Below are 12,601 nucleotides of genomic sequence, written 5' to 3' on the forward strand. Positions count from 1 at the left end.
ACTAGATCTAGGCCTCCCCACCTACACGTAGTTGATGTAAAACTTGGTCGTCATGTCTGTCCTAAACAACTGAAAAGGGGGCTGTCCCAAAGTTGTTTCCTACATGTGGGGCATGTTCTTCTAGCTGGGCTACCTTGTCTGGCCTCACTGGGAGAAGTATGCCTAGCCTCACAGAGACTTGAAGTCCCAGGTTTGGGTAGATATGGTTGGGGAGGGGGCACTACTAGCTCAGAAGAGAAGGGGAGGAGGATGGAAGAAGGATTGTGCCAGGGAGTGACTTGGGTGGGAGCAGTGAGCAGGATATAAAATGAATATGTAAAATTTTAAAATTAAATAAAAAAGAAAGGTGGAAAAAATTAGAGTACTATACATGATGCTTCTGAGTATGACTCTTCCACTGGGAACACTGTAAATCTTTCGAGTAGGATGACGAGAACTCCTGGCTAGTGTGTTGACCTCAAATTTTAATGAGAGCACACAAAAAGGAATCAAGAAAATACAAACATAAACAAACAAAAAGAAGATAAAGTTATTATAATGTACTAAGTAGCTGAATCTAGACAAAAGTATCATTCAGCTCCTTCAAATTCAGCTCTCAGAAACAATGATAAGGACAGAATTGTGTGTTAAAGAAGTCCATAGGAAATATTTTGATGGTGTTCAATAATTCTTTTCAATTTCTTTCCATCTAAGTTTAGTACTTCAGATTTAGGTCCAATTTATTACAACATACAGTTGTATAATGAATAATGAATAATGAATCAGGGGTTCATAGATGGGGTGGATATTGGTGTGTATCCACTCACAGCCTTGTGTCTGGGACTGAGAGGTATCTTAGCTGGTCAGCCTGCAGCTTTCCTACACCCAAACCACCAAGGGTAGCTCTACAGCACTGCCCTATTTGACTCACTCAGGTTCCTCAGCTGGGAGGTCCATACAAAGGAGGTATCTTTCCTTCTCTCAGGATCTTGGAGCCAGCTCACCTGTGCCATCACCACCAGGGCCTGCTCTACTGTGCTGCCCAGGCAAGGTGTAAGGCCTGCTCTGTTGATTCAAAGATGCAGGATCCCTATGACCCAGAACAACAAGAGGTATCCCAGTGACAAATCAGTATTTATGGTGTAGCAGAAGCCAGAGGCTTCAAACCGGATCACCACCAGGTCGTGCTCTACTGTGCTGTCCAGGCAAGGTGCAAGGCCTGCTCTGTAGATTCAAAGATGCAGGATCCCTATGACCCAGAACAACAAGAGGAATCCCAGTGACAAATCAGTATTTATGGTGTAGCAGAAGCCAGAGGCTTCAAACCAGATCAATGACTCATTGCAATGAACACTTACAGATAAAGATGTTTGGACAAAAGCATATATTGTGTGACACACTGTGACACACTGCTGTTTTCTTGGAAAGATATTTATTTTTGTTTTTACTTTTTCTTTTGTTTCATTTTGTTAGTTTTTTTTTCATTTGTTTTTTAATTTTTTTTTTGTTTTCTTTTGTTGAGGGTGATTGCAAGAGTGGTGGACTGGCAGCCAAATGGATTTGGCATGCATGATGTGAAAGCCTGAAAGAATGAAATGTTTAAAAATGAATCAGGAAACAGAAGACTGGGTAAATAGTATAGAAATGGGTCTAGAAGAATTAATATCAATGGTTCAATCTCAACCATTTCCGATACCAAGTTCTATGAGTATTAGGCGCTTCATTTGAGAGGGAATGTAGCAAATTCTGACTTGGTTTGGATTTAAAATATCACCTATGGTCTTGGGTTTTGAGTATTTGTTCCTTGTCTAGTGACACTGTTTTGAAAAGTTGTGGAACCATTCAGTGGTAAGATCTCACTGGCTAAAATAGACTGCTTTTTAGGTTATGGTCTGGCATGGTACTGGAATGTCTCTCAACTTCCTTGTCAGTTATCATGTAAACAGAAGCTGCCTTGAAAGAGCCAGAGTTGGGGCCAATCTGGGGCCAGTGGAAAAATCTCCACCACAAACCTCTAATCACAAGGACCCCTCCCTTCTCGGAAGAAAAAAGTTGATTTAGTTCCTGGAACATCTACAAGCCAAACTGTTACACAACCACCTGTGCTTCCAACTGACCCCCCCTTGTGAAAGTATTGAACTGAGTCCAATCTGAAAGTTGTTTCACCCCACCAAATGTGCATAGTACCCTGCCTAGTTACCATTGTCCAATTCTGCTCCAATCATTTGAATTCTGTCCCAATTGTTTGCAAGGTATATAACTCTGTTAGAATCTGCTCAGGGTTGCCTCCCCTTGAAGTGGGAGGACCTTGATTTGTTGGAATTAAACTCCTCTTGCTATTGCATCGAACACTGCATCTGTGAGTACTGGAAGAGTTTCAACTCGGACCTCAGCTTCATGTTCCTCCAGTCGTGGACAGAGTGAACCCACCATACCTTCCTCACTTCAGTAGATTGAAATCTCTTGTTTTTATTCTATATAACTTAGTCACACTGATGAAAAAGTAGCTAATATAAATGTTCTCATATATGTTTTCATGTAAAAGGGCATTATGAAAGCCTCAGACACAGTAGTTGGTATACTAGAGGTATTTAATAAACTGCAGGTATTAAAATAATTGTTTTGACCATTGACCTTACTCTTAGTTTACTATATGTAATTTTTAAAATAATCAATGTATCCCACAGAACATGAAGCTCTATAAGAAATGGAACATCACATAAACCAAAACAGTACTAAAAAAGCAAACCCTAGTAATTTTCTCCTGGGTGATATTACTCTTTGAAAATGGAGAAATGGAGATTCCACCTCACACCAGTCAGAAAGTCTAAGATCAAAAACTCAGGTGACCACAGATGTGGGTGAGGATGTAGAGAAGAAGAACACTCCTCCACTGTTGGTGGGATTGCAAGCTGGTATAACCACACTGAAAATCAGTCTGGCAGTTCTTCAGAAAATTGGACATAGTACTACCTGAGTACCCAGCTATCCCACTCTGTGGCATATACCCAAAAGATGCTCCAACATACAACAAGAACACATACCATTTGTGATATTTTTGTAATTGGGTTACCTCTCTCAGGATAATATTTCGTAATTCTATCCATTTGCCTATGAATTTCATGAAGTTATTGTTTTTAATAGCTGAGTAGTACTCCGTTGTGTAAATGTGTATTTTTTGTATCCATTCCTCTGTTGAGGAACATCTGGATTCTTTCCAGCTTCTGGCTATTAAAAATAAGACTTCTAAGAACATAATAGAGCATCTTTTGTGTATATGCCCAGGAATGGTATCGATGGGTTCGTAGGTCTGAGAAACCTCCAGACTGATTTCCAGAGTGGTTGAACCAGTTTGCAATTCCATCAACAATGGAGGAGTGTTCCTCTTTCTCCACATCCTTGCCAGCATGGGTTTATTTTTAATGATGTAAAATTTCCTACAATTTTGACAAAGAAAAACTCTTCACTCTTTGTCTAAATCAGAAAAAAAGTTTATTATTTCTATTTTTATTAAACTAATAAGCATTAATTAGTATATATAATTCAAATCATACTATTCTATTTAAAATGTCTCTTAAATAGCTTACTTTTTGATTTCACCCCTCCTGGATAATGAGTGCTACTGATTAATCCCGGGGATTATCTACTGAGTCATCCAGTGCCTTCTGAGTCTCTTATTGTTACCTATAAAAATATCCTCAATATTATTTGCAAATAAAGCCTTAGTCTATTAGCAACATTAGACTGCACAGTTGTAGGAGTCACAGACGGACACTTACAAGCAAAATCACAAAGTAACTGGTACAGAGTTTTACATTCAATTTTTGAATGTCAGCTGTGGGATATAGCATGTGTAGGTCTTACTAAATCCTAATTCTCTCTACCTTAAAGCTTAATTTAAAATTAAAACTCTGAGGGCATTCACATTACCTTAGCTGTATTTTTCATCTTCAGGACATTTACACTTAACAGGATCATAAGGATTGATTTACCTGTAAATAGTATGTTTCATTTGTCTTTAACTTATTAGAAGATATACTACCATAATCAACACATTTGTAAGAAAACAGACTACAGGTTGTATAATCTAGAACCCTAGGTAAAGTAAAATTATCGTTGAAAAATAATAAATGACCAAATAAAGTTTGGGTAATAAAAGAGAGCTCACATTGAGGTAAAGTTTCTTGAATTTTATTAGCCTTGGCAACTATAAAGTAAACAACTCCACATAAAGCATGAAATTTTACTAAAAACGGAAAGGTACAAAGAACATAATTAGAACAAAGTTGTTTAAAATTTAGAATCTTAGAAAATACATATTTTACTACTCTAGATAATGCGCAGATAGATGGTATCATTTCCCAATTAGTTTTATGTCATGACAAAGCTCTTATTATTAATTTATGAATGGAATTAAGTGGAGATTTTGAGACTAAACAACAATGCTTTTAAGTGCAATTACATTCAAATATAAAGGGTAAACAATGAAAGAAAAATAGCATGGTACTTATACAAATTAGAACTATGCAGATAAGACTCTCCCTTCTCTAAATATCTACTTTAACTCTAAAAATTCTGTGCAAACTATACAGAAGTAATCTATCTCTTATTGTACTAGATGTGAGGGACATTGCTGCCCATGTCACTAGAACTTTCACCAGAAGCAGAACTCGGGCCAGCTTGTTCTAAAATCATGGCAAGGGTTCTCTCTTCTTCTTCTATCAGAGCCTCTTCATACTGAGAAGGGAACACAGTAGGGTCTGACCCATGAACCTTGGCCACAAACTCTAACACTTTCATCTTACTAGTTTCAGCTTTAGCCCGTGGCCCCCACACATATTCATACTGTATGGGATCACTATTGGCTATTGGCTGGTATGCCAGGTATTGCTCCCTCACAAAGTCATCAGTTAGCAGCTCTCTGGGGTCCCCAAAGATGAAATGATTCATTCCAGCATAGATTCCCATTGGATTTAACACTTCCCAAATCTCCTCTTCAGTTGCACGGTTGCCCTTCATGAAGACTACACCCAGGATGAGTATCAGGAGACCAGTCTTAGGAAAGCTATACTCATCAGCTCTCATCCCATCATAGGTGAGACCTAATTTGATAAAGAGAGCATAGAAATGGTTGACAGGATCTACTTCCCTCACTTCAAGCCCAAAGACCATTTCCATGCGCTCAGAAGCTCTCATGAGGATTTCATGAAAATGATGTTCATCTTCTCTGACAATGAGTGTCATTATATCGTTCATGCTCATCATCTCTTTCACCTGATATTTGTACAGCATATAATTCACCAAGAAATTAACTTTCCCATCTATGGTCATCACAGGTAAATCTGGCTGATCTGGTGGAATGACTGAGTTACCCTGCATTTCTTTGTTACCAAGACCCTTGGCAGACTCACTTGAAGAGACATAGGGATGCTGAAGACCCCTAGAAGTACTGGGTGTCTCATATGCAGGATCTTCCTGGTTGCTAGCAGTAAGAAGTTGAGAGGAGGAACATGGTTCTTCCATATCCTCAGGGACCTGGGTCTCTTCACTGGTATGGCCCTTCAGACTACTAGCCATAAGATGAGATGAGGAACATGGCTCCTCAACATCGCTGGAGGCTGGTGCAACCTGTAGGTTCTGCATCTCTTCACGGGTATGGTCGTGGTCAGCTGCATATTCTGGATTCTTCTGAGACATGGTGACTGAGTAGACAAGAAGGCAGCAATGAGGAATCACTCTTTGAAAGAGAAAGGGAGGATGTGAGGGTAAACAGCTAGTAAATCACTTCCAGTTATGATGATAAAAACTACTTCCGCCTTATGGCTGAGAAGCACCTAAAGAAATGTTCAACATCTTTAGTCATAAGGGAAATGCAAACCAAAACAACCGTGAGATTCTACCTCACACCAGTGAGAATGGCTAAAATCAAAAAACTCCAGCGACAGCAGATGCTGGCGAGGATGTGGAGAAAGAGGAACACTCCTCCATTGTGGGTGGGGTTGCAGACTGATACAACCATTCTGGAAATCAGTCTGGAGGTTCCTCAGAAAATTGGACATTGAACTGCCTGAGGATCCAGCTATACCTCTCTTGGGCATATACCCAAAAGATGCTCCAACATATAACAAAGACACATGCTCCACTATGTTCATAGCAGCCCTATTTATAATAGCCAGAAGCTGGAAAGAACCCAGATGCCCTTCAACAAAGGAATGGATACAGAAAATGTGGTACATCTACACAATGGAAATCAAAAACAATGACTTTATCAAATTCATAGGCAAATGGATGGAACTGGAAAGTATCCTGAGTGAGGTAACCCAATCACAGAAAATCACACATGGTATGTACTCATTGATAAGTGGATATTATCCCAAATGCTCGAATTACCCTAGATGCACAGAACACATGAAACTCAAGAAGGATGACCAAAATATGAATGCTTCACTCCTTCGTTAAAAGGGGAACAAAAATACCCTTGGGAGGGAATAGGGAGGCAAAGTTTAGAACAGTGGCAGAAGGAATGCCCAATCAGAGCCTGGCCCACATGTGGCCCCTACATATACAGTCACCAAACTAGATAAGACAGATGAAGCAAAGAAGTGCAGGCTGACAGGAATCGGATGTAGATCTCTCCTGAGAGACACAGCCAGAATATGGCAAATACATAGGCAAATGCCAGCAACAAACCATTGACCTGAGAACGGGACCCCCGTTGAAGGAATCAGAGAAAGGACTGGAAGAGCTTGAAGGGGCTCGAGACCCCATATGAACAGCAATGTCAACCAACCAGAGCTTTCAGGTACTAAGCCACTACCTAAACACTATACATGGATTGACCCTGGGCTCCAACCTCATAGGTAGCAATGAATAGCCTAGTAAGAGCACCAGTGGAAGGGGAAGCCATTGGTCCTGCCAAGACTGAAGTCCCAGTGAACAGAATTGTTGTGGGGAGGGCAGTAATGGGAGGAGGATGGGGAGGGGAACGCCCATATAGAAGAGGAGGGGGAGGGGTTACGGGGATGTTTGCCTGGAAACCGGGAAAGGTAATAACCATTGTAATTTGAGTAAGAAATACCCAATTTAATGGAGAAAAAATGGGGGAAGGGAGGAACATATTCATAGGAGGGGATATGGAAGCAAAGTTTAGAGTAGTGACTCAAGAAATGGCCATTCAGAGCCTGACACACATGTGGCCCATATATATATATATACAGCCACCACAACTAGATAAGATTGATGAAGCTAAAAAATGCATGCTGAAAGGGACCGGATATAGATTTCTCCTGAGATCCAGAGCATGTCCAATACAGAGGTCAATGCTAGCAGGAAACCAGCTAATTGAGAACAGGACCCCCCATGGAGGGAAATTAGAGGAATTATTGAAAGAGTTGAAGGAGCTTGCCGTCCCATATAAACAACAATGCCAAGCAACCAGAGCTTCCAGGGACTAAACCACTGCCAAAGGACTATACATGAACTGACCCAGGGCTCCAACCTCATATGTAGCAGAGAATAGCCTTGTTGGGGCACCAGTGGAAGGGAAACCCCTTGGTCTTGCCAAGGTTGGACCCCCAGTGCAGGGGAATATGGGGGAGGGCAATAAGGGAGATATATAGGGGGAATACCCGTATGGGGAAGGGGGAGGGGAGGGAATGGGGGCTTATGTACAGGAAACCAGGAAGGGGGATAACCTTTGAAATATAGGTAAAGAAATATATAATATAATAAAAAATCTACTTCCAGCAGACTTGTGAAAATTATGTAATAAAGGTTTACAGGGAAGTCATGATATGGGAAAAGAAAAGACCTGCTGAGTGCTAGCCAACCCAACATGAAATTATCAGAGTGCAGAGTAGACACATATTTGGCTTTGTAGTACTCACTCCTTTTTTAAATGAAAAAAAAACAAGTTCTATAATCTCTACAAGTTTAATCAACATGAAATATTGCAGGCTTAAGCCATAAGTCTTTGCCATAATAAAACCTTTCCCCAATAAAGGTATGTATGAAATTCTATTTGTAGGTGATGAACCAGACAGATAGCTGCTAATATGGGGAAATTAAATTTTCTTTAAGGTTATAACACTTGGTAGGTTGACCATAATCTGGTAGATGGCCACACATACTCAAAACTACATGGAAAGTACAGAGTACTTAATAGGTTAAACAAGACAAAACAAGTGGGGTAGGGATGGAAGGAGGTTGGATCTAGGAGAAGTTGGGGAAAGGGGGTGAATATGATCAAAAGTCTATGAAAATTTCAAAGAATAAAAAAAATCTTCCCAAGACCAAAATTGTAAGGCCCCTGCTTATTAGAAAATCCTCTAGGCCAAAGGCAGGAACTAAAGACCACAGATTTTCATGGTCTCTCTCTCTCTCTCTCTCTCTCTCTCTCTCTCTCTCTCTGTGTGTGTGTGTGTGTGTGTGTGTGTGTGTGTGTGTGTGTGTGTGTGTGTGTGTGTGTGTTTTAGTGGTGATCTCCTCAATGCATAGGGGCCTAACTTAGAACCAAATAGCAGGTTTGTCTTCTTCATTGGAAGTTTATCTATGTCAAAAGGTGACTACTGACTCTCTTACATCCCAGTGAGCTGTTCTGACTTTGACTATCTGATTTGAGTTATCTACAGGAATAAACAGAGTACTAATCTCTTAATAATATTTGAGACCCCTTCCTTTTGTTGAACTACTGTTCTATCATACCAAATACAGTGTCCTTATGAATACAAAGGAGGAACTTAAAGCCATTCAATTTGTCTAAGTTTTTCCTTACTACAATTTGTTACAACAGTGAGACATTACTCACTTTTGGGTATCTATCTGCCTCAATAATTGTCCTTTCTTTTTCCATTGTAAGTGTCTGGGATATGATATAATTTTCTTACAGCAAAATTTTTATTACCATATCTTCAATCAACAGGAAAAAGGAATCACTATATATCACACTCTGGCAGTCTTACCCAGAATCTCCTCAGGCATGTCGTGAAACTGTGCAGTGCTATGTTAATCCAGATATTCTGATACCATTGGGCCCTTAGTAAAATGTTTTATTTGGAATACTGATTGAGCTATACTTTCTACATTGTGATAGCTATCAGTTCAATTCCCTGCCAGAATCAGATTTCCTGTCCTCAGACAACTGTGGCTAGGGGTATAAGAAATATCTCTGGCAAAACCCAGCTTACCAACAGAATATGCCATATCTTGGATATCTATGCACTTGGAAGGGTAGTTCTCTCTGATTTCTTTCAGGGTCCAGCCTTTGATTTTGGAAGTTTACAACATTTTATGCTACCTTATGTGACATGTATCTATGACAACAAACCTTTCCTCTTAAACCTCCAGTTAGGAAGAAGATGAACTCTTATCAAAACCTAACATCTTGACAATATTATTAGTTTTCTTTGGACTCTTCTCTCCTATGAGTAAAAGCCTTAGTCTAATCTGTGTTTCAGTCTAGATTGTCCTAGTAGTGCTTGTCTATAAATCTCCATCTTAGCCTGAGACTGCCATTCGAACAAATATATTAATTTCTGAGTCAGGAAAATGAAAAGAGAGTAATGAAATTCCAAGTGTCATTTGTTCAAGAAATCAAAATTTGGCTCTGTACCCAAATCCCATGGGCGAGAGACCTGGACTCTCAGAAGGGTAGACAATCTTGAGAGTTCAGGGGAGACTGCCACTTCTGCCCACATTCCTGACCCAAGAGGAACCTGCCTAGTACCCTCTGAATACAGGAAGATAGGAGCAGTCAGTGGCAGAACCCTTCAGGTTTCTGCCTGGACCAAGAGCCTAAAGCCCTTCACCAGGAGCAGAGGTAAGACCAACTCTTCTCCTCTAAATGACCTGCCGGGAGGCTTCATGATACATAAGCCCAGGAGTAGCTATCAGGCTCCTAGATCTGGCCGAAAGAAAGTAGGTCTACTAGGAGTGTTGAACCACAGGCTTACAGGAGGGTCAAGCCACTGTCAGAGACAGCAAGACAAGCTAACAACAGAGACAACCTGATAGCAAGAAGCAAGCACAGGTACCTAAGCAATAGAAACCAAGACTACTTGGCATCATCAGAGCCCAGTTCTCCCACAAAAACAAATATTGGAAATCCAAACACACTGGAAAAGAAAATTTTCAATTTAAAATTGCATTTTATGGGGATGATGCAGGACTTTAACAAAGACATAAATAATTCCCTTAAAAATACAGGACAGGGTTGGGGATTTAGCTCAGTGGTAGAGCGCTTGCCTAGCAAACGCAAGGCCCTGGATTCAATCCCCAGGAAAAAAAAATACAGGACAATACAGGTAAACAAGTAGAAGCCCTGAAAGAGGAAACACAAAAATCCCTTAAAGAATTACAGGAAAACACAGACAGGTAAAGAGATTGAACAAAACCATCCAGAATCTAAAAATGGAAATACAAACAATAAAGAAATCACAAGGGGAGACAACCCTGGAGATAGAAAACCTAGGAAAGAGATCAGGAGACTTAAAAGCAAGCATCACCAACAGAATACAAGAGATAGACAAGAAAATCTCAGGGGGAGAAGATACCATAGAAAACATTGATGCACCAGTCAAAGGTAATGTAAAATGCAAAAAGATCTTAACCCAAAACATCCAGGAAATCCAGGACACAATGAGAAAATTAAAACTAAGGAAAATAGGTATAGAAGAGAGTAAAGACTCCCAATATAAAGGGCCTGTAAATACCTTCAACAAAATTATACAAGAAAACATCCCTAACTTAAAGAAATTAATGCCCTTAAACATAAAAGAAGCTTACAGTGCACCAAATAGATTGGGCCAGAAATGAAATTTCTCCTATCACATAATAGTCAAAACCCCAAATGCACAAAATAAAGAAAGAATATTAAAAGCAATAAGGGAAAAGGTCAAGTAATGTATCTTTATACAGAACTATCAGAACTACACCAGAGACTATGATAGCCAGAAGATCCTGGGCAGATGTCATACAGACACTAAGAGAACACAAATGCCAGCACAGGCTACTATATCCAGCAAAACTCTCAATTAACATAAGTAGAGAATCCAAGGGATTCCATGATAAAACCAAATTTACACAATATCTTTCCAAAAATCCAGTCCTACAAAGTATAATAAGTGGAAAACTTCACCACACAGAGAAAAAATACACCCTAGAAAAAGAAAAAAAAAGTTATCTCCTTGCAATAAACCAAAACAAGAGATACACAAACCTAATTCTACCTCCAACAACAAAAATAACAGGAAATAACAATGACTGTTCCTTAATATCTCTTAACATCAATGGACTCAATTCCCCAATAATAAGACATAGACTAAAGAATTGATATGTAAAGAGGACCCAGCATTTTGCTGCATACATGAAACACACATCAGTGAGAAAGATGGACACTACCTCAGAATAAAAGACTGGAAAACAATTTTCCAAGCAAATGCTCCCAAGAAACAAGACATTCTAATATTGAATAAAATGAATTTCTCAAGCTAAAGTTATCAAAAAAGATAAGGAAGGATAATTCATATTCATCAAAGTAAAAATCCACCAATATGAACTCTCAATCCTGAATATCTATGATCCAAATGCAAGATCACCTACATTCATAAAAGAAATCGTACCATAGCTCAAAGCACACATTGTACCTCACAGAATAATAGTAGGAGATTTCAACACCCCACTCTCATCAATGGACAGATCATGGAAACAGAAACTAAACAGAGATGTAGAGAAACTAAGAGAAGTTATGAACCAAATGGATTCAACAGATATTTAAAGAACATTTCATCCTAAAACAAAAGAATATACCTTCTTCTCATGGTATCTTCTCTAAAACTGACCATATAATCAGCCACAAAACAGGCTTCAACAGATGGAAGAAGATTAAAATAATCCCATGCATCCTATCAGATCACTATGGACAAGGATGGTCTTTAATGACAACACAAATGACAGAAAGCCCACATACACACAGAAGTTGAACAATGCTTTCCTCAATGATAAATTGGTCAGGGAAGAAATAAAGAAAGAAATTAAAGACTTTTTAGAAATTAATGAAAATGAAGGCACAACATACGCAAATTTATGGGACAAGGTGAAAGCAGTATGGAAAGGAAAACTAATAGATCTGAATGCCTCCAAAAAGAAACTGGAGAGAGCATATATTAGCAGCTTGACAGCACACCTAAAAGCTATAGAACAAAAAGAAGCAAATGCACCCAATAGGAGTAGAAGGCAGGAAATAATCAAACTCATGGGTGAAATCATCCAAGTAGAAACAAAAAAGAATCAACAAAACCTGGAGCTGGTTCTTTGAGAAAATCAACAAGATAGATTAATTCTTAGCTAGACTAACCAGAGGCCAGAGAGAACGTATGCAAATTAACAAAATCAGAAATGAAGAGGGAAACATAACATCAGAATCTGAGGAAATTTAAAAAGTCATCATATCCCACTAAAAAGTCTATTCTCAACACACCTGGAATATCTGGATGAAATGGCCAATTTTCTAGACCAATACCAGGTACCAAAGTTAAATCAGGATCAGATAAACCACCTTAAGCAATTCTATAATTCTTAAAAAAAAATAGAAGTAGTTATTTAAAGTCTCCCAACCAAACAAAAA

General features: G+C 39.1%; 1 protein-coding gene across 5 annotated transcripts in view; it reads right to left on the reverse strand.

Annotated features, from left to right (window-relative positions):
• Positions 1-4,148: 4,148 nt before the first annotated feature.
• Positions 4,149-12,601, reverse strand: part of Mageb16 (MAGE family member B16) — an 84,422-nt gene continuing 75,969 nt past the window's right edge. For 2 of the 5 annotated variants that reach the window (XM_063280034.1, XM_063280035.1), the window contains one exon: positions 4,155-5,716. In XM_063280034.1, the coding sequence (XP_063136104.1) occupies positions 4,594-5,676 (1,083 nt within the window). In that variant the 5' untranslated portion in view covers positions 5,677-5,716 and the 3' untranslated portion in view covers positions 4,155-4,593. Of the gene's footprint in view, positions 5,717-12,601 lie in introns of all 5 variants that reach the window. The other 3 variants (XM_063280033.1, XM_006256977.5, NM_001025013.1) reach the window with 2 other exon arrangements.

Source organism: Rattus norvegicus, chromosome X (genome assembly GCF_036323735.1).
Source record: "Rattus norvegicus strain BN/NHsdMcwi chromosome X, GRCr8, whole genome shotgun sequence".
Taxonomy (NCBI): domain Eukaryota; kingdom Metazoa; phylum Chordata; class Mammalia; order Rodentia; family Muridae; genus Rattus; species Rattus norvegicus.